The sequence below is a fragment of the Notamacropus eugenii genome, chromosome 6 (genome assembly GCF_028372415.1).
Source record: "Notamacropus eugenii isolate mMacEug1 chromosome 6, mMacEug1.pri_v2, whole genome shotgun sequence".
Classification (NCBI taxonomy): Eukaryota; Metazoa; Chordata; class Mammalia; order Diprotodontia; family Macropodidae; genus Notamacropus; species Notamacropus eugenii.
The window spans coordinates 304,908,724-304,931,697 of NC_092877.1; the positions used below are offsets into that span (position 1 = coordinate 304,908,724).

The window sequence follows — 22,974 nt, forward strand, 5'->3', positions numbered from 1 at the left end:
TCACCTTGACATAATTTGCATTTTTTCCCCCATTTAGAAAAGTTAGAGAGATAAAAGATAGGAGAATCTTGAGTCGATCTTATCTTTTTGTTATTTGCAAGCTTAGGTATGTTATGGTATATTATTATTATTTATGTGTAGCAAATTGTATATAAATGTGAGATTCTTACATTCTTTTTTTCTTTTCAGTCTTTTGCTTTTTGTTTTAATACTATGAGGTTTCAGGATTGATTCCTTTTTGGTTTATTCAGGTTTTCAGGGAGTCTCTGGGGTAACCTTTTACTGCTTTCTGTTTTGAGCTATTCTTCCAGTTCTTTCCTAAAGAGCTTTTATTCATTTTTTTAATCTCTTCATTTTTTTTCTAGGTACTTATATAATCCTTGTGGAAAGTCTATATTTTTCTTTAACTCTGTGTTGAACTTGCTGTGGTATTCCTCATTCTCCAGATCTCTAGATATGTAGCAATTTTTGATACTGGTAGATGTTTTCTCTGATTTTCTTAACTTCCCAGGTGTAGTTTCCGATTTGGGGGTTTGTGCCAGGGTCAGACTCTGTCTGTGCTTTTCAGTGGGGTAGTTACCTCAGTTTTTTCAACTCCTAGGCCTCCCCGATTCTCTGGCCAACCACTTCATCCCAGAGTTAGGCCAACTGTATCTTCAGGGCCTCTCTTAGTTTTTCAAACTGATCTCTGCTTCCACTCTCCAAACACTTCTAGGCTCCTGGGGCTAGGGAAGCCCTCTATTCTTCCATTTTTGGTGCTTTTGGACGCAGAGCCTTGCAGGCTACATGTTTCCTGGCTTGCTAAAGTCCATTCCCAGAAGCTCCCAGGTTTTGTTCTGGCCTCCTCTAACAGTTTCACAGTGGAAGAAGTCACTGTAGTTTGTCATTGAATTTCTTGATCATTTTTCATTCTAGTCTAAAAACTCCCAAGATTTTGCTAGAGTGGGAATTGAGTGGCTTACCTCCCTTTCTTGGGAGGAAGCTTCCTTGAAATTCTTTTCTTACCCAGTGAAAGCTACTGGGTCTTCAGTAAATATGACCTGCTCTGATAAAAGTATGTTTTGTAGTTGTTGTCTTATGTTGGAGGTTTATAGTATTTGTGATTTGATAGAAATTAGACACTTGTTTTACATGGAGCTAACTAGAGCAAGTTAAGCTTAATTTCTAAGTCTTCATTATTGAGTTACTTCCTTTTAAATTTTCTTTTTTAACTTATTGGTAATGTTAAACCTTTTAGCCTTCTTTTGAGAATTGCTAATTGAGCTGTAGGTGTTGAAATCAAAATTTATTTGTCTGACATCGGTTAACCAAAGTTTATTTTAAACATGTCTTTGTTTAGTCTTGTCTCTTAGGATCAGCCTGTTAGTGTCTTTTGAATATAATTTGTCACACATGATCTTTTGGGCTTTCCCTTATTATACTTGATAGTTGATATGGATAGAGAAGTTCGGTAATTCTCTATTATCTAAATACATAATCACATACTGCTGAGTGCCCCTAGTCAGCACTGTTCCTTAAAGGGATAGGAGGAGCTATGTTACTTATTGCCTCAGTGAGTGGATTTGGACTGGTTCCGTTTCAGATGATGTGTTGTAGCAGACAGCTGTTATAAGGGTCTGCTTTCAACTGAGGTCAGGTCCAGATCTCTGGGGAATCTGTAGTAGGCTGAAGTAATTCTAGGGTCACCCAAGGATTCAAATTGGTTTTGAGGAAGTCCTGACCTAAATTTAATATGTAGATCATTTCTTCTGTATTCCCTTTTCTTATCTGTGTGATCCCAAATAATGGAAGGACTGTGCAGTGCCATGGCATTCTATATTAATCCCCTTTATGCACATGTGCTACTTTTCAAACTTTTGGTAGTCACTGTACTCAGCATGACATTTTCTGCCTCCATGCCTGAGATGCATGCTCTACTCTCATTCACTTCTTAGAATCCTTGCTTTCCTTCTACATTTAATTCTGGTGCCTTTCCTGTGGGAAGCCACGCTTTACATGATTTCCACCTAGTGTTTTGTGGGGAATGTTGCCTCTCCCTTTTTCCCTCTCCCCTTTTCTTCCCACTTCCTCTCCCTCTTTCTCTCTCCCTCTTCCCCTCCCTTCTTCCTCATGAACTCCTTTCTCTTTTCCCTCTTCCTCTTCCCCTCATTCTCTCCCTCACTTCCTCTTATTCTGTCTTCCCTTCTTTCTGTCTCTCCTTTCTCTTTCCCCCTCCCCCCAATAAGCCTGTATTTACCTATTTATTTCTATTTATTTTTGGTTCTCTTTTCCTTCCTCTTTGTTGAAATAACCTCCCTGAAGACAGGTACTGTTTTCTAATTGGTCTTTGAATCCCTACCACCTAACACAGTGCACTTTACGTATTAGGTGCTAATTTACCAGATTGAATGTGGTGATCCTAATTTACAAAATCTGAATATTGATATGATTTGGCAAAGATTCTTTTTAAGGATTCTTAGGAGATTAACTCTAATGGGTTATTAGTGCAATTATGCCAACTGTAGATTGATACTTTTGTAGCCCAAATTTCTGGTGATGTCTGTTTTTTATTAAAGCCTAATGCTTAACAATTCATCAAATTTTTTACAGCTTTTTTTGTGCTAAGACAGTCTCTCATGGATATGTGTGGGTGTCATTGAATGCTTGGCATATGTTTCAGTTAAGGGGGCACGCTTTATGCTTGAAGTTATGTTTCTCTTTCTACCTTTTCAATGGATTTCTCAATGTTTGTCTCAAGGTCAGCCTCCCAAGTCAGAAGTGTGCTCCTCTGCTCCCAATTCTACTTTGATTTAATCTGCAGTCTCTCTATCAATTATCCTTTATGAACCTGTTTGCATTTTTAGCCTGTACCACATCTGGGGTTAATGAATCTTCTACATTTATTACTTCTACTATGTAAAGTATAACATTTTGAAGATATTCCTCAAATTATCCTCTTTCCTGAGTAATGTCCATTTCATTCCTTTTTATATTTATGGTTGTCATTTATTTACCCCTTCCTCTCAAGATTTGTCTTTGGAAATTGGAGAGTGAGTCCTAAACTTGTAGTTTCTTGAAATATAGCATATTTACAGTTGCCTTTCTCTGGGTCTTTTTCTTATGTCATTTGATTTTTTAAAAAGGGTTTTTATTGATATATTTTATTTTTACATTGCTTATACCTCTGCATTTCTCCTTGTCTCCCAGAGAGTCATCACTTGTAACAAAGAATTTTCTTCAAAGGAGGAAGAAGAGGGAAAAAAATTCAAGAAATACTAGTCAGCACATTTTTATTTTTTAAATTTATTTTCAGTGTTCTACAATCACTACCATATAACTTAGATTTTTTTCCCCTACCTCCCCCTTCCCTTCCTGAGACACCATACAATTTTATATAGGTTCTGCACATACATTGCTATTAAACACATTTTCACCATAGTCAAGTTGTATAAAAGAATTAAAATGAATGAGAGAAATCATATAACAAACCAAAACATATAATACAAAAGAAAATGATCTACTACATTCTGTGATTGAATTCCATAGTTCTTTCTATGTATGTGGAAGGCGTTTTGTCTTAAAAGATCATTGGGAAATTTTTAAGTCCTTGCATTGCAAGCACATTTTTTAAAAATGACATATGTGGTATTCCATATCTGTGGACTCCAACCTTCACTATGGATCTTTTCCATTTTTTATGTTGATCTTGAAATTTGGCAATGAGGAGTACACTTGGTATTATTTCAAGTGAAGATGCACTATAGTTTTGTATAGTTAAAATAATAGTATCTGCTTTTCAGTAATCTGTTGAATAATGACCTTAATTTTTATTTTTTTAAAAATTACATTAGCACATTTCCTTATCTACTTATTTCTAGAATTTGGATCCTATTATCACATCCTTGAATCAACAATCTTTTTTTAAAAGTCAGATTTACAATAAAAATTTATCTGAATCTCTGAACAAGAATTTCATCTACAAAATGCTCAAGTAGTCATCCACTCTTCTTGAAGTGCAGTTCCATTAAAGAGGGAAGCTCGTTACTTCCCAAGGTACCCTATTCCATATTTTGAATAGCTCAAATTATTAGGCTTCTCCGTATTTCAGTATTAAATCTGCTTCTGCAGTTTTCACCCGTTGCTCCTAGGTCTGCCTTTTGGGGAAAAACAAAACAAGTCTAATCTTGGCACTTGGCCATCCTGTTTGCCTTCCTGTGGATAGTCAAACAGTAGTCTTATCAGTAACTTTCCTAAATTGTGATATTTTGAACTAACCAAAAGACTCCAGATGTGGTCTGGACCAGGACGGAGAACAGTGGATACTGTCTTTCCTAGAGAACAGTGGATATTTTAGCTCTTCTAATGCAGACTCATTATAGTTCTAGCTTTGGACTGCTATCTCACTCTTCTGCCTCATATGGAACTGATAGTCTACTAAAATGCCTACATCTTTTTTTCTGACATTTTGCAACTTAACCACACCCACTTCATCTTATACTTAAGAATTTGATTTTGTTTTACTCTAAAGTGTACAGCTGTATTCATGCTTACTAATTCTACTTGATTCCAGTGATCTGGCACCTGTGGAGCTGTTTTTAGTATTCTGACCTATAGTCCAAAATATGAGATAGTGCTCTTAAGTTTTATGTCCAGTGCAAATTGACTGGCCATGTGATTTATGACTTGAATAAAATTATTTTTATTCATTGACATCTTCTAGTTTGAGTTGCCTGAGCATATACTGAGAGTTCAAGTGACTTGCCCACAGCTGCAGAAATGGCATATCTCAGAGACAAACCTTGAACCCTGGGAGTTTTTTGACTAAGACTGACTCTTTGCTGTGCTGTGAATATATACTTTATGTAGTTTTAAATCAATATACAATATATCTTTGTTTCATTGATCCCTTTATTTCTTCATGCTTCTGATGTTATTCTTTATGCAACTCAATTGGTTAACTTTACTTAGCACCTATTTAGGTATTCCCAGTCATTATTAGGTATTTGAATTGTCTACCTTTTTTTTAAATTGTTGTTTGTCATTAATCATAGAGTTGCTAGGTGGTTCAGTGGATAGAGTACCAGGCCTGGAGCCAGGAAGACCTGAGTTCAAATCCCCTGCCTCAGACACTTACTAGCTGTGTGACCCAGGACAAGTCACTTACACCCTCTGTGCCTCAGTCTCCTCTTCTGTATGTGTCTCAGACTCCTCTTCTGTAAAATGAGCTGGAGAAGGAAATGGCAAACCACTTTCTTTGAAAAGAAAACCCTGAATGAGGTCATTAAGAGCTGAATATAGCTGAGACAACTGAACAACAACAACAAATTAGGCACAGTGCTGACATGAATATTTTCACATAAATAGCTTTTTTTCTTATCTTGTTCCAATGGGATGTATTCCTAAGACATCTTGGTTTAGTGAATCAATAGAATGTTGACCTTGGAGATCTGGGCTAGTCTTTTAATCTCTTAGTGCATTTTCTTGTATTGTAGGATGAAGAGGTTACTTTTCATTGAAAATTCCCTACACTGACGAAATCGCAATCTGATGGAATCTAGTTTTGTTTCTTTTTTTTAATCCCCCAAAATGTTGGTAGTTGTAGATTTACTGGTTCAGAAGTGGCCACGTTGCTTTCAAAAAAAGATTGTCCCCATTTGCATTGCTCCGCAGTCTTTTAGATTGTCCTGCTTTGACGATTATGTATTCTTCTGGCATTCTAGAAGTCAATGGGGAAAAGACAAACATGACTTTGTCTTGTAGGCTGTGTTGTGGAGGAAATAGAACTTGATTGGAAACCAGGTGACCTGTGTTCTTCTCCTGGTTCTGCCCTAATCAGCTCTGCAGCCTCAGGCAAACCACTTTCTCATTCTGTCTCTTTCTTTGTATCAAAATTAAAGGTATTAGACTAAATGCTTTATAAACTCTTGTAAGATTCTGGAAATGTCTTCTAAATAATAGACTTGACATTGAAAATTTGCCCTATACTTTGTTACCAGCTTCTAACATTTTTGTGTATATATAAATGTATATGCATACACATACATATACACATGCATACATAAATATATATTTACCGCATTTTTTTTTTTTACCTAACTGAATGTCACAGTCCACATTAGTATTTTCCTTTTACTTTTTTAGCCTCTCTTAAAGTTTCAGGAAATCTACCTGATGTTGATCTCACGTTAGCTTGATATTTCATTACCTAGAATAGCTTAGTGTTCACTATACACTTGGGAATTACTGTGAACCCTGTCTTCTAAATATTTTTTAGAGATAGAGACTAGACTTGTGATTTCACTGATGTCAGGAAACCCTCTATCACTTGCAAAGACTAAGGTGCAAAGTGCTGACTTATGTTGACAAAATTTCCCAACCAAGGAGTTCCCCATACCAAAACATTTAAAAATATTTGTAAAGGGACCTAGTTTGCTTCAAGAGCCCTACTCTTTTAAATTCCACATTCAGAGAAATGCCCATTTATTCCTGTCAGTCAGTCAGTAAAAGCACTGGAGATAAAAAGAAAAGGCAGAAGATGGTCCCTGCCTGCAAGGAAATAACAATGAAATGGTGTGAGGGTAGGTGGGAAGTCACTAGAATTGAGAGTTTGGAAGAAGCTTCCTGGAGAAGGTTAGGATTTACCTGGGACTTGAAGGAAAACAGGAAATTTAAAAGGTAGAGATGAGGAGGGAGACAATTCCAGGCATGGAAAGAATGCCAGAGAAAACGTCTGGATCTGAAAGGTGGAATTTCTTGTTTGAGGAACAGCAAGGAGGCCAGTGTCACTGATCTGAAGAGTGTACATGGGAGTAAGCTGTAAAAAAGACTAGAAAGGTAGAGGGAGGGCTCAGTTATAAAAGGGCTTTGAAGACCAAACAGGATTTTGTATTTGATCCTAGAAGTAATAGGAAATCACACAAGGAGTTTATTGAGTTGTAGAATGTTGGGTTGACTTGGTCAGAGCTGGGCTTTAGGCTTCTCAATGGAAGATAGAATTGGGTGGGGAGAAACTTGTGGTAGGTAGAACAACTGACTGGTCATTACAGTATAGGCTAGATGTGAGGGGATGAGGGGTGGTGGCAGTAGCAGAGGAGAGAAGGAAGCATATTGGAGAGATGTTGCAAAGAGCAGAAGGGATATGGGATGATAGCTAGCAGGGATAAAAGAATTAAGTGGGTTATGGGCATGTTTGTAGACAGTAGGAATGAGCCAGTAGACGGAGAAAATGAAGATGAGTGAGAGAAGAGATGATAAAGATGATAGATGGAGCAGTCTGCTGGAGATGGGATGGAAGGAGATCACTTGTGCAAGTAGGAGGGATTGACTTTGTTGAGTACTAGGGCTATCTCTTCATGTGAGACAGGAGTGACTGGAGTGAAGGAGAAGAGAATGACAGAAGGCATCTGAGGGATTGGAGAAGAGGAAACTTTCAGCAAAATTACCTCAGTTATCCTTTGTTTCCGAAGTAAGTTCTTCATCCATGAAATAAATTCTCAATTGTGTGATGCCTTAACTTCCACAGGCTTAGTTCTAGAATTAAATTATAGTCATCCTTCAGCGCAGTTTTGGTTATTCGAGGATTGGCCATCAATAATTACATGGGAAATTTTGGAAATTTGTGGCAATGCACATATGTGAAGAAAACTAAAAAATGTTTTTAGTAATTTAGTACATCATAAATGCTGTTTTTCTTCAATTATTTTATCAATTATTACCCTAAGAATGCACACATACATTTACTATAAATAGTTATATTTTGTTAAAAGTTTCAGTGCACCAAAGAACTGTGGGCTATGTGCTCTCTTTGGGAATGCCTCCTCTTGATCTGCCAGCTACACTTACTCACGACTTCCTTCTTTAGTGATCCTTGTGTCCTGCTGTGAAGCACTGCTGCAGCTTCTCAGGTGGCTGGGAAGAGTGTGCCAAGACAGTCATCTCTAACATAGAAATTGAAACTTCTTGCTTCAATGTGTTGTTTTACTTGTTTTGTGTGTTAAGTTAAATGATCAGCGCTATTAAAAATAGAGTCGTTCACGGATTTTCACGTGGGGGTGTTCTGCTCTCCTAGCTTCCCAAACCTTGAGTGTATATGCTCTTTCCTGCCTAACCTCTGTTCTTTTATGTTGCTAAATGCTTCCATTTAGATAGTAGTTCAAAGGTTTGCAAAATATTTTCCTCACCCTTTGTGGTTTCTTCAAAAATTCTCAAATATTGTTTCTTTTTATAGAAACTGTGTTGCCTTTCTCACAGTAATTGATTTGCATTCAAAGATTATAACCTTTATTAAAAATTATACCAGCTTGTTTATGAAAGTGAGAATCATGGGTCTGAGTTCCCTTGGAACATTTTGGTTGTAATCACGTTTTCATTCATTCGGCTGTCATTCTTTGGCTGTCTCTTCTGTGCATGTCACTTTACTCGCTTTCGTGGAGGATATTATGTCAACTCTGTCCTCAAGGAAATTTAAACTATAAAATGTAACTTATGAAATGTTAAATACTAATAAGTTGTATGTACCTCAAGGCAGACTATGATTTAAGTTTTTGCTTTTACAGTAAAAACCAGCAGCCATTCTTTTTCTTTCCCCAGTGGCCATTCTTAATGACTTGAGTATGGTTTTTGGTCTGTAGCATCACTCTATTATTCTTGAATTTCTTGAAAATTTGGGTCTGGCCATGCAATCTCTGTGATCTAATTCTAGTTAATCAGTTAAACCTACTACATTTAACTATTTGATCTAATACCTTTTATTGTTTTGCTTCGAATGACAGTATTAAAATAGAATCACTTTAACATCTTTCTGAGTTAAAAAATCATTCATTTAGTTTTTTGTCTCCTGTTTATCCTGGATATGCATACCTTTTTATACCTTGATCCAAGTAGTCCTAGTGATTCTTCAGTTTATCTTCCCCTTTATGGACTCTTTAAAAAAGACTGGCATTTGAAGTCTCTTGCAAGCTGCTTTCTCCATATTGTGGGTGAGTGAGGGACATGGCCCTACTGTATTTCTAGTTTCTACCTGGCCATGCTTTTTAAAAGACTTCTGTATTTGAAAGATACTTCCAAACCTTGCTCCCACCCCCATTTGAGTTTTGTCCTGTAGCTTTGAAGTGACTGCCTGATATGGTTTTAGTTTGGATTAACTTGAATGAATGATGCTTTTGTTCCATGGGCACTTTGCAGTAGATAGAGCACCAGGCCCAGAGTCATGAAGATCTGAGTTCAGATTTGGCCCCAGACCTCTCTGAGCCTTAGTTTCCTTACCTGTCAGATGAGGATACTTATTGGCAGTGCCTACCTCACAGAGATGTTATACATGTCAAATGTAAAGCTCTTCTTCAGATGTTTACATAGAAATCTCTAGACTTCCTCTGGGTTGTGTGCTTTTTAAACTTTTCAATTGTTTACTAAAAGCCTTCTTGTAAATTTTTTTAATGAAATAACTAATAAGTTGTTTTTTATCCTTGTCACAGTAGCTAACTTTATGATTATCAGTATTATGTAATGCATTGACCTTGCATGTGAAAGTATTCTGCCAGTTTCCTTGTAGATCATTGTATATGTGTTATTATTGCCTGACTTAGTTTTGAAATTTTCCCAGTCTTATATATTTTTAGGTCAGTCTCAGACTGGACAGGTTGTCTTTTACATATCCCCATTATTCCATTTTTATTGACATACTTGCACACAAGTATTCCATAGCATTTTTTTTTCTTTTGTTAGGATTTTAAAAAAATTGACATGAATTTCCTCCACATACAGCCTTATTGTACCTTTACCTTGGGGGTTACTTTAAAAAACAGACAACAGAGCAGTGCACTTAAAAAGACTTATGGATATATTTTAAATGTATTAAACTATCTCACATTTTTTCCTCATCTCTTTCCTCAACAGATTTAGCCATGGAATCAAATCCATCTGACCATCCCAGAGCAAGCACAATATTTTTGAGCAAATCCCAGACTGATGGTAAGATGACATCCATTTTCTTTTCTGAGGAGACTATTAAGACCTCACTTTTTTCTATTATAGATTGCCCCTTTTTGGCTTGGAATTATATATGATTTATTCAAGATCATGGATTGATGTATAAACAACTTTCATGATAACATTGATAATGTATATGGTTTATTTTGTTTACCATTGTATTGGTTAACATAATGCTATGTATTTTATATATGCAGATTATAGATAGGTATCTAGTCCATCTCCATCACTTTACAGGTGATGGAGCTGGATGGAGACCCAGAAAAGCAAAAGGTGACTTGTCCAAAAATCGCATGGATAGTAAATATCAGCCTTATTCCGGATCCTTTGATGTTGAATCTTGTTCTCTGTCCACTGTAAGGGGTGCTGACCTCCACACCATCTGGGATGCCACACTGACAGACATCAGGTAAACTGAGTCCAGTGCTGGGAAGGGTGAACAAGATGGCATGGAGGTCAGCGCCCCTTACAGTCCACCATGCCACAGTTGCCTCTACTAATCAGGATTTTGAGTAAAAATCAATTTCTCTACTAATCAGAATTAGTAAAAATCGATTTCTGCTATTTCACAATGCCAGTCTGTCTCCATAAAGCAAATTCATTTTTAAGATAGCCATAATTAAGGGTGCTTTTAGACTACAGGAAAGCTAGTCTGATATACTCACATAGGAAGTAAGCCCATGATTTGAGCTGCATTTGTACACTACGTTGTAATCTGTGATCAACTGAGATACCCACTATCTGGCATTATGACCACTTGAGATTTTGAAGCTTTCAGTGTCCCAATGACCCTGACATAACCCAATAAAGTGATATGCCTGGTCCTCCATGGGTACTTTTTAAAGAAATTTCCCAAGTGAGAATGGGAAGGTGCAGTGGGGGCAACCTTAATAGCTGACTGGCAAACACAGGCTCACATCTCAGATACACTGATGTGTTGGCCCTACTACTGCTGTCACTAATCCCTGCCTGGATTTTCTCAGTTCCCCTGGCCTTTCTTTCCTTAATACAATTGAGGCAAAGCAAGATTTTCAAAATGCTTTATGAAGTGAAGGGGATAGTAATGTAAGGTAGAACAACTTAATAAAGTGTACATGGGTGGTGAGTTATCTTTGACCATTTCTCCTGACCTGACTTCAGGTCTCACCAGTTTTGGTTTAGGACAATTGGCTTAGTATATGTCCTAAAGGTGATAAATATTCTTTCCTTCAAGATTAATCTAATCTCCACATCCATCCAGTATTTTAGCCTAACCAAGCTTATTCTGTGTGGTTGTAATTGGTTGTACCAGTCTAATGCCCCAGTGCCAATCTTTATTTAATCAGATATTAATTGATGGTGACTTAAGATCCTCTAAGGTAATAACCCTGTTTATCCCAACCTCTGGCTTTAGACTATTAAAGCTAATATCTCTTCTGTCTGCTGTGTGATGGAGATGAGAAATTCACAATTTCCTGTTAACTTTTCTGCTGTTTGCTTGCTTTCTCTGAAGTTGATTCCTAGTTTTTTGAAATTGTTGCCCCTGTGAGCAGCTTGGCTAATATATTTTCCTTGTATGATTAAAGGAAGATAACTTGGGTCCTGTGTTTCCTTTTGAACACTATTTAGTTGAATAACATGTAAAATTGTTTGCAGAAATAAAATTATAATGTATCTCACCAAATTCCTTCTGGCATAAATATGATCTTGATACTTAAACCAGGGAGACGTAAAATAGAGAAAGCAAAAATCAATAACCCTAGTAAATATTGACACAACCTTTCTTAAGTAAAGTATTAGCAAAGAGCCACTACAACATGTCAAAAAGATTTTGCTCTATGAGCAGTTTCGTCTTACACCAGGAAACCATAAACATCATAGTCCTGGTAATAAAAATAATTATATCAGTAGATTTAAAAAAACCTTTAGCAAAATTCAGTATCCATTTCTGTTTAAACAAACATTCTGAAGCAGAGGTTATCAAGAGGGCTTCCCAGAAAACTCAGATTCCCCAATGAGGTCAGAACCGTGTTAAAATATAATTTAAATGTAAATATTGAACAAAATAAATAAAAATACAGTGCAACATAGAAGATGTGAATTTGTGGTTTACTAAGGTGATATTTAGCTTTAAGTGATCAGGTTCGAGTTTGACGCCACTATTCAAATACATGTGAAATAAATGAAGATTTCCTTAATATGGTAAATAGTATCTATCTGAAATCAAGAGTCAGTTTATTATATGTAATAGGGATAAACTAGAGGCCTTTCCAAGTAAGGTCAGAGATAAAGCAAGAATATCAGTTATCACCACTATTATTTGATATATAATGCTAGACATGCTAAAATACCAATAAGATAAGAAAAATAAACAGGTAATAAGTAGAGGCAAAGAAAAAAGATTCCTTTTTTTGAGATGTTTAGTTAGAGAACTAGAGAGAAGATTAAAAATTAATAGATACAATTAACAACAGTAGTAAAGTTGCAGAATATAAAACAAATTGCCATAAAATATAAGCATTTTGTATGTTATCAACAAAACTAGCAGGACAAGATGGAAAGAGTTATTTAAAATAACTACAGAATGTGTGAGAGAGAGAGAGAGAAAGTGTGTGTGTGTGTGTGTGTTGGGGGGATGTCTGCTTACTAAGAAATTAACAGAAAGTGCACACACATACACATACTTATGCATATACACTTTACAGAGAAATAGGGATTAAAAAATGAAAAAATATTCATTCCTCATGAGTAGTCTGACCCAATGTAATGAAAATGACAGTACTACCTAAATGAATTTACCCTGGTCACTGCCATAAAAAAACCTATCAAAAGGTTACTTTGTAGAGCTGAAAGTTATCTGGAGGAAATAAATGAAAATAAGTGGAAAAGGCAGGAAATCTAGCAGTACCTGATCTCAAAATATATTACAAAACAATCAAAATGATTTGTTATTAATCAAAAAATAGAAAAGTGGTTCAGTGTACCAGATTAGGTACACAATAGATGCAAAGGAACCTAATAGCCCAGGGTTCTGTAAACCCAAAGACCCTAGCTATTGGGATAAGCACTTACTCCTAGACAAAAACTACTAGGAAAACAGGAAAGGAGGCTGGCAGAAATTAGGCACCACATTCCAGTATATGCTCCAAATGGATATATGACTTAGGCATAAAAGATCTCATAAATTAGGTTTGCAAAGAGGGAAGTACCTTTTAGATCTGTGGATAGGGGAATAGTTCATGACCAAACAGGAGGTAAAGGGTCACAGAAGATAAAATGGACAGTCTTGATTATATAAAATTTAAAAGATTTTGCAGAAGTAAAACCAGTATAGTTAAAATTAGAAAGGAAGACAGGAAAAAAAGATCTTTTCAGAAAGTTTCTTAGATAAAGATCTTATTTCCAAGATTTACAAGGTGTCCCAAAAGTCTTAGGGGATGATTTAAAGCTTATTGAAGTTTAAAACAGCACTTAAACTTTTGGGATGCCCTGTTTTAGAAACTGATTTAAAAAAGGGCTATTTCCCAGTTGATAAATGGTTGAAGGATATAAACAAGTAGTTTGTGAAGGGAAAAATCCAAGCTATCGAATATGTACGATATAATAGTAATTTAGATGAAGCAGTTCACTTTATATCATTTAAATGATTACTGTGATAATGATTATACTTTAGAAATGGAAGTTTATTAACATAGACTTTAAAATTATAGAGCAAGAGCTAAAAAGAACTTTAGAGATCCATCTAGTACAACTCTCATATTACAGCTGGATAACTGCTGCCCAGAAAGGTGGGCACAGGGATTTAAGCCAGGAATCCAAATCTGGCTTTTGTCTAATTAATATGTTATGTTTACTTTGCCTATCTTGAGTAAATCACCTGAGTTGCTCTAGCTGCACTCTTCCTCAAAGCCAGCAGTTTCCTGGAACCATTGACTAGTGTTGCTCAGAGTAAGAAAATTAAAATGAATGGAGGGTTGTAGTTATCACACTTCCTTTATTAGAGTTCACTTTCTGCACTTCCCCCAGCAGTATGTGAGACAGTCGGAGAGTACAAAGGAACTATGCAACATTATTTTCTTTTTGTCCACTTGGTCATTGTGAGCACTACAAGATTGCATGCCATAGATGATAAATTTTAAGATGAGTGTACTATTTTAATTGAAAATGCAGTGTTACTTTTTAACTATTTCAAAAAAAATGATTTATTTATTCTGACAGTAACCATATAATATAGAACCATTGAATGGCTGAGATGTGTAAAGATGGAGCACACCTAGCTGTAAATCAATACTTTGGACTTCCGTTGTTAAACCTAGAGCATGACCTCTTACTTTCTTTTTTTTTTAATTGTATGTTGCTGAGAAACCAGGTATGAGAAAGTTAAATGGCTCTAACTGCTAACCTAATTTGTTCTGCCTATGTCTATATATGGATGTCTTCTCTTTGTATCTGTATCTGTTAGGCCCAAAGTGAAACTGATGTTATTACAGATTTCATTTTGTAAGGTCTTTCTCCCTGTGGGGAAGTTTATCTTGTCTATTAATTTTAGAATTTGTATTGGAAACTGCAAAACAGAACAGACTTTTATATGCTATATGATATACAGAAATTAACATATAATGAAATTAAATTATATATCTAATTTTACATATAACTTGTCTTTATATATGTATACACAATATCAAATAAACTTTCAAATATCAATAATTTTTCCAAGCTGTAAATATCAGAATTAATTGATTAGTTTGTTTTTATTCTTAGTGAGAGAAAAGAGGAAGAGCAACCATATAAATCATGTAAGTAAACAACAGTTCAAGTGTAAAAGTTTTTTGAAAGAACAATTAAGTAGCTAAAAAGTAAAAATAATTGAACCATGATCCCCCCAGTGAACAGAATTAGCTTAACACTGTTAATTTAATAATGCTTCATTAACATTTTTTCCTATGAGTTTTTCTACATCTCTTGTTGATTTTAGTATCTTAATAGATACCACATGTATGCAGGGAGAAATATTTTTGACTCACTATTTCTTCAATTCTCCTACGTAGCTAGTAATGAACTGAGTTCATTTGAGTTAATAAGCTCTACATTTTTTATATACTTGTCTTTATAATAGGGGTCTGTTTCAAAATATAAATAGCTAAAGAGGAAGTAGATGGTTAGAGCACTGGGGGCCTAGAATCAAGAAGACCTGAGTTCAAATCCAGCCTCTGACACTTAACTAGCTCTGTGACCCTGGACAAGTCACTAAACCTCTGTCTCAGTTTCCTCCACTGTAAAATGGGGATGATAATAGCATCTACTTCCCAAGGTGGTTGTGAGGATCACATGAGATAATATTCTCCAAGTGCTTAGCACAGTGGGTGGTGCTTAAAAAATACTTGTCCCCTTCCCCCTTTCCGTGGAAGTCTAATTTGTTTTTAAATAAATTGGGCAGCTTTGGGCCTATTTATGTCATTTATGAACCAGAAATAAATGGCATGTAACATGTCTTCCTTTGACTCATTCCAGATCATGCTACCTCTCCCAAATATTAACTGAGTTAGGCTGTGTTTGAAATGCCCTATTATTCCTTCCCACATTGAGGGAGAGGGGAGACACTAAATCTTGAATCTTTTGGCTAACAGCTTGGAGAAAGGGTATGTATAATAGTGACCTTTCCCTTGTATTCTCAAGACTTTCCTTACCAATAGTTTCTTACAAGACCAAGAACATGGTTATGGCCCAGGTTTGATAATTTTGTAATGTTCAGCATCTTTGGTTGGGATAGATTCAACCTTGGGACAAACAGATTGGTGACTTCTGTCCTAAGTCTTTAGGAGTTGGAGACCAGAGAAACAAGGGGGAAAGAAATGGACAGCAATCAAAGCAACTGAGGGAGCATTTTATCAGTTACTTACATGATGCTGATTATCTAAGATTTGAGTTACTTTAAATGTTACAAGAATAATCCAGAACTGTCACCAATTATCAGGACAAGATTGGACAATTATGGTCCCCATTAAGTTCATCTGAATTGTAAAATGTCTTCAAGACAAGGCAGTTTTGTTAACTTTTAAATATGTACAACAGTTGGAACAAAGTTAGCCAAGTATTTCCTGCTAAAAAAATATTCCCTTAATGAATAAATAAGTAATGCATAGAAAAGGATCAGCCTAAACAGTGTGTGTGGCCTCTCGTAGTTGGTATGATTTTTTTTTTTTTGCAAGTAACACAACTTAGCATACCAAATTTAGATAAGAAATAGACTCTGCCCTCATGAAGCTTGCAGATTTGAAAATGATTCACAAAAACAAAAAGAGATAAGTGGAACTTCTAAAGCACTTTAAAATAGGCCATATTTTTTGTTAACAAGATGTGATCAAATGAACATTTTGTAATATGCAAAACAAACCTCTTTTCCCCCAGTCCTGTTGGAACGATCAGTATTCAGTTTTTGAAGTCTAAACTAATGATTTATTTGTTACTGTCTTCCAAGTGATATTTGCTTTTAAACAGTTTACAGTAAGTAGAGATGGATTGCAAGTTTTTTCTGAAACTTATAACCTGAGGAACTAAAGTTCCCCAGTGTTAAAACAAAGTGAATATAAATTCCAGGAGGATTATATTTTGACAGTTTACTCATAGCTAAGAGATTCATGTTACTGGATCATCTATTCTGTGCATATCGTAATAATAACTAGCATTTATATAGTGCATATATGCCAGGCACTGTGCATATGTTCTATGATTAGTATTTCATTTGATCTTCACAACAACCCTGGGAGGTAGGAACCATTAGCCCCATCGTACAGTTGAGAAAACTAAGGCATACATTTAAGTGACTTGACCCAGCATCACATAGCTATTAAATGTCTGAAGTCAGGTCTGTGTGTATGCAGGCCTAATGCTCTGTACACTGTGCTGCCCCCTAGCTGCTCCCATCATATCATAGCTTATAGCTTACAGGGACCTTGGGAAATAGATGAAAGGAGTGTTCCCAGTGGGGTAAAGAGATTTGCCCAGGGTGTATGGCCAGTCTGTGTTGGAGGCCAACCTGGAAACTAGCTCTTTACAACTCTAAGGGTGGCTATCTGGCCATGATGCCTGTCAATTCTTATTGCAATAAAATATCCCCCCAACCCCCATATAAATTTTATTTCAACTGTTAGCATTTTATTGCTATGGATATTTTTTGCATTCATTCCATATTGAAGTGTTACACACAAGAATATAAAAATAAATTTCCAGCTCTTTTTCATTAGTCCTTAAAAATCACAAATCTTTTTCTAAGATGTACCTGTATTAAAAAGGAGATGCTAACAAATGTTTAAAAAGGAGATGCTAACAAATGTTTCCTTGAGTCTCCAGCTAGTTGACGTTATAAAGGTACTTTTCAAGTAAATTTTTATAATTTGTTGTTCAAATATTTCTTTAGTAAGTCCAAATTTTTAAGTCTTTCATACAGTGATGCATGGTATTTTCACATAATTAATACATTTATAGAGTGTGTATGTGTGTGAAATTTTATGTTTTGAAGTTTTAATCTCTGGGGGGAAAATTTATCTTTAAAAAATTACCATGCTGTTTTCTCTTTGTTTCCCTTTCCCCTTCAGTTGTCTCCAGGGCAGCTCACTAAAAAGTATAGTTCGTGCTCAACAATATTTATAGATGACAGCACAGTCAGCCAGCCTAATCTTAGAAGCACAATCAAGTGGTAAGTACAATTAAAGTGCCAAAGGTTGAGTGACAGACCACTCTTTCTTTATGCTAAAAGCAAATCTGGAAACCCTTTGAGCTCAAGTCATCATTTTTACTCAGTGAATTGACCCTCAGTAGCTTGTTTCCCAGAGACTGGTTTCAGCTTCTAGATTGATTTTCCAGACCTTAATATGAGATTCATATTTATATCCTATGCCATATGAGCGAAGGAAAAAACTAAATAAGATGTCACAGAAAAATATTTTATTTGATTCCTTATATTAAGTCACTCAAGCATTGGGAAAAGTGAGGAGAAAGAGGTTTTGATTTTAAAATAGAGAATTTCTAGATAAGCTTGTCTATTCATTTTTTGTAAAGGACTGAAGCGGCTTAGCATTCCTTTCCAGGCCGCTTTTGGGAGGGATGGCTTGTACCCCTACTTGCAATACATATCATTGAATTTATGGTGCATTTTATGTGTCAGTTGAAACTTGGGGATTTTTAAAAATTGGCTTCCTATTATCATCTTTCTGTTTTGAAAAAATAAATTTGTGGTGTTAACCGTTCATATTTCTAAGGTTGTTCAACTGGGACTTTATTTTTCCCTCTATCTCTATTTAGACCTAAGTAGAGCATAATTTTTTTTCTTGGAAAAAAATGCTCAAAAGAGTAAATGAAAATAAGAAAATGCAACTATAGTCATTCACTGTAATGATGTTCTCATAGAAAGTGTGATTGTTCTGGTTCTGAAAACTATGTATGAAGGAAACCTATTCCAAGTATTCAGCCACAGATACTTTAGCAGACTTTTTAACCTTTAAATTCCCAGGGCATAGAGAAGAATCCTCTCAGAGAAAGTTTTCCATTTGATGTGTTATCCTCACCTGAACACTGAATGAGAACTCCAGGTACAGAGTAACATAGAATACTCTATGCCATGCCTCACCTTCTGTTCTTGCTGCAGTTTAGTCTCATAGCTGAAAGTACCTTCAGATTTGTAGTTTATTCTACATATATTAGAATTCCTTAAGGTTAGAGAACATCTGGATCTCATTTTCATAGTTACAGGGGGAAAAGAATAAACTCTTTCCAAGTTGCTGGAAGCCAAAAGTGTAAAATTATCCAGGAGATTCCCCTGTCCAAATATCCCTTATGCCTTCCATGAATTTTCTTAAATCCATCACTACATGCCCACATGTGTACATTTGCATGTGTGCACACATACGTAATGACCATAACAGACCTCCCCTCCGAACTTTAAGATACTATTGAATTAAATCCATACTATGTCATAGATGTTGAATAAAGCCCTTATTGTTTCTGTAGTAAAGAACTAAATTCTGATGTTTAAAAAAGCCATAAATGGGTGGCAGTTTGTAAAACCTTAGTGGTTTAAAAAAAAATACTGCAGAAAAAAATATATTCTGATTTATTGAAACTCTTAGGAGATTATTCTCTATTATCAGTGTTTGCATGCTTGGGTACAAAGCCTTACAGTCACAGTACGTAGTACTGAGTCTGAAGCCACACGAAAAGCTTGGAATAAAATTTCTTTTAGTAACAAGAACTGATGCCATGAATGGTGTTTTAATTTTCTTTTACTTTGCTAATGTTTAGAACCAAAAGTAGAATACTTGTTCTTTGTCATCACAGCTGATTAGTATGGGAAAAAAATAATTAGAAGAGTGATTTCAGGTGGGGAATAATTATTAAGGTGCACAGCCTGTTTCCTTTGGGGACATCACAATAAAATTCTCAGAATAAATAAGATAGGAAAAAAATTACTTTCAGCCTTCTTTAAAATCTTAGATGAAGGCATGAGGATTAGTAATTCTTCAAAGAGTGATTTTAGCAAACTATTGAAAATATTTCCAAAGACCATTGCTTGGAGAAAATAAAATGTATTGTTCCTTGAAGATGTTATTGGTAAGCTAGCTTTTAAAATTTTCTCAGTGATGTTGAGTTGTTTCCTTTATTAACTTCCTTCTTCTGTCCTGCTGAGAGTAAATAGAATACAGGTAAGAGCTTTTGCTATTTCCTCACCTAGACTATGTAGAATTTTATATCTTCAATAATCAGAGTACTTAGTGTTTAATGTTCTTAAGCTATTTGAAAAGACTCATCAGGATTCTTTTTTTAAAAAATGTTGCCAAGACAACTTCTGGCCTGATTTGGGAGAGGGGAAATATTAATCATCTTTGTGAGTTCTCTCTTATCAGTAGTTTGAGGGACTTTCCAGTAAAGAAACTAAAGGATTATAATCCAATTTTCTATTTTGCAAGTAGTTATTTTTTTTCAGAAGTCTTTGATGTTTCTCCTTCACTTGATTTAAACTTGGTATGCAGTGTAGCTTCTGGAGATACACAGCCCTCAGAGGGCCATTGCTTCCCAATTTTGCTTAGTGACTACTTATTTTGGATTTGACTGTGCAACATGGGAGACACTGGCACAGGACTGCTCAGCATGGCATGCCCACATAAGAAAAGGTGTTGTGCTCTTTGAGCAAAACAGAATTGAGACAGCACAAAATAAATGCAGGATGTGCAAATTTGGGATATCCACCCCAAATATTCGTATGGACTATCTGTGCCCAACCTGTGGTAGAGCATCCCGAGTTTGTATTGGTCTGATCAGCCACAGTTGGACACACTGAAATTTCACTTTACAATGGTGATGTCATTTTTGTCTTCTTTGAAGATGAAGAACAACAACCAACAACCCAACTTATTTAAGTAGGTGTTTTTTTAAGGGCTTAAATGTTATCCTGCTCATTTGGATATGCTCTAGAAAAACCAGACATCAATTTCAGAGCTGGAAGGAACCCTAGAAGTCTAGTTCAGTTACCCTGTTTTGCATAGTTGGCAATTGAGGTTAGGGGATGTGTCATGTGGGCTAAGGTCATGCAGCTGCTTGGGTAAGAAAGAGGCCAAACTAGCACCCAGCATGCTTGACTCCTAGCCCATTTCTCACACAGGACTGTTTTGGTTTTTACTATATTAGGACACTCCAGTGTTGTATGACCAAAAGGTGGGAGTTGTCTGCAAACTGAATTATTTTCTGTTTTCTACCCAGTAAGAGTATTCCATACCAACCTTTTTTTTTAACAGGATTAGTATTAACTGTCAGAAGCAAGGATTCCAAAACTTAAAATAGACTTCCCACTGTTGAATAGAGAGTATTTTTACCTGGGGTCAATAAATTCAGTAGTTTTTAAAAAGAAATATTTTTGATAACTATATTTCAACATAATTAGTTTTCCATGTAATTCTATGTCTTTTGTACATTTAAAAAACATTATTCTGAGAAATGGTCTATAGGGGTTCACTAGACTGCCAAAGAAAGAGGTCAGTGTTACAGAAAAGTTAAGAACACCTGCTCCAAACATTGAAGATTAACATCATACAAAAAACCTATATCTAAGTAATTCAAAATAGATCACATTTAACTCTTGTTTCTAAATAAGATACATGCTAAACCTGAATTGTATTTTGTTTTGGCATCATACACTGAAATAACTGGAATAAAGTGTTGTGAAATAGTCATCTCAGTGGTTTAATAGAAGGTGATTCAAAATTCCTAGTGTAACATTTCATTGTGTGGAGATTGTTTGCTTGTCCTGTAATATCCTTCTCAGAAAGGAAGTGTATGAATAAGAAGAGAATAGCATTTCAAAACAACCTTCTAAACTTTAAGAAATATATAATATTAAGAGATTGTGTGAGGCATAGCCATTAAATACTTTTAGTGCCTAGGACAGACTGCTGAATTACAAACTAGGAAATATAATTCTTTGGAATGATCTCTTGCTTCCCAGTTCTAGAAATCTTGTGCATTGTTGTCCTAGACTGGATACAAGGCATAACAAACATTATCTATAAATATATATCTTCTAGAATAGAAATCTATACTTCAGAATCTTGATAGATTCTCATAATAACTTTCTTTTTCAGTATTATGAACCTGAGAAGTTTAGTAATTGATCTTGTGGGAGTATTTATAATTTACCAATCTCAGATTATATTATTTCAGAAGAATACTCTTTTCCTTCTTAGTAGTAGCATCAGTAGTAGTAGTAGTAGTGGTGGGTGGTAGTGGTGGTAGTAGTGGTAGTGGTGGTAGTAGTATAGCTAGCAGTCTTCCATTGTCATGCCTCGTAGGAGTCACTCAGTAAAGATGTGTTCATAGGTTTATTGAAATTAGTGGGATAGTTGATCAGGGATAAGAAAATGAAGGAATGATGACACACTTTCTCCCTGAGATTCAGCTGCTTCCCTCATGAGTCTAAAAAAGCCTTTTTAGGTTAGTTTGCTATTTTTTCATAGAATTTTAAATTATATTTAAATGCCTAGTTTTAGTACAGTAAAGTTCTATAAATCTAGATTCCACTATTTTTAAAGTAATTCAAACTGCCTATAAAAAAGACTTTGCTGAGCAAACTAATTACTGTAATTGGGATTTCAGGAAGGATGTTTAAACACTAAACTCTGCTTAAGCGCATTTACAAGTATCCCTTCAGAAAACTAGTATTATCTGTTCTTTAAAATAGCTCCCTGAGGAGACACTATTGTATATATGTTAAATTATCACATTTTTAAAAGTAGTAACTGCTTTTCTTAATTTAAGCCGATGATTTTTTTTTAAATTTGTGCTTTCCTCCCGGTTCTGATTAGGCTTTCTTTTAGATTTCATGATCACATGGCAGATGTGTCAGTGGTTGTTAATAAAAATTAATGGATGAAAATAATTTTATTTTATGCTTTAGTAGACAAGTTTATCCAGACTAAAATAGCAGCTAAAAGACTTCCTAGAACTCCTTTTTCCATTCAAATCTTCTTTCACAATAATTTGTTGAATGCTTGCTATAAATTTACATTTTGCAGTATATGCTTCATTTATCACTACAAACCTCGTAATAGTTACCATCTTCTATATTGAACTCATTCAGATATTTTCTAATTATAAAAATTGAATTTTAAATTACTTTATTTAGTAAATATTATTTTACTTGCTATCTAATGGTAGATAACATGAAAATTCTTGGGGAGCTGGTTTGGTAGTGAGGGAAGGGTAATTTTTCAGTGTTTAACTGAAGTATAGTGGCTATTCATTTTGATATAGCCCTCATAATGTAGACATAAAGCACATGAAATGAGGAATTTTCAGCATTTATGTATAACAATTCTATGTAGTCTTAACAGTGGGATTTTTTTAAGTATTTATATTTTTTTCCTGTATAAGCCAGATACACAAGAAAACTGTCAATGTGGGTATGCTTTTGAGTTAAAGTATTCAGACACCTAGAATTTCACGATCATTTAAAATAAATGTATTGCAAAGAAGAGATATCCA

At 35.3% G+C, this 22,974-nt stretch overlaps 1 protein-coding gene across 2 annotated transcripts in view; it reads left to right on the top strand.

Annotated features, from left to right (window-relative positions):
- Positions 1 to 22,974, top strand: part of CCNYL1 (cyclin Y like 1) — a 77,984-nt gene that overhangs the window by 31,749 nt on the left and 23,261 nt on the right. For both annotated transcript variants that reach the window (XM_072617407.1, XM_072617406.1), the window contains 3 exons: positions 9,874 to 9,948; positions 14,707 to 14,741; positions 17,541 to 17,641. In XM_072617407.1, the coding sequence (XP_072473508.1) occupies positions 9,882 to 9,948; positions 14,707 to 14,741; positions 17,541 to 17,641 (203 nt within the window). In that variant the 5' untranslated portion in view covers positions 9,874 to 9,881. The remainder of the gene's footprint in view (positions 1 to 9,873; positions 9,949 to 14,706; positions 14,742 to 17,540; positions 17,642 to 22,974) is intronic.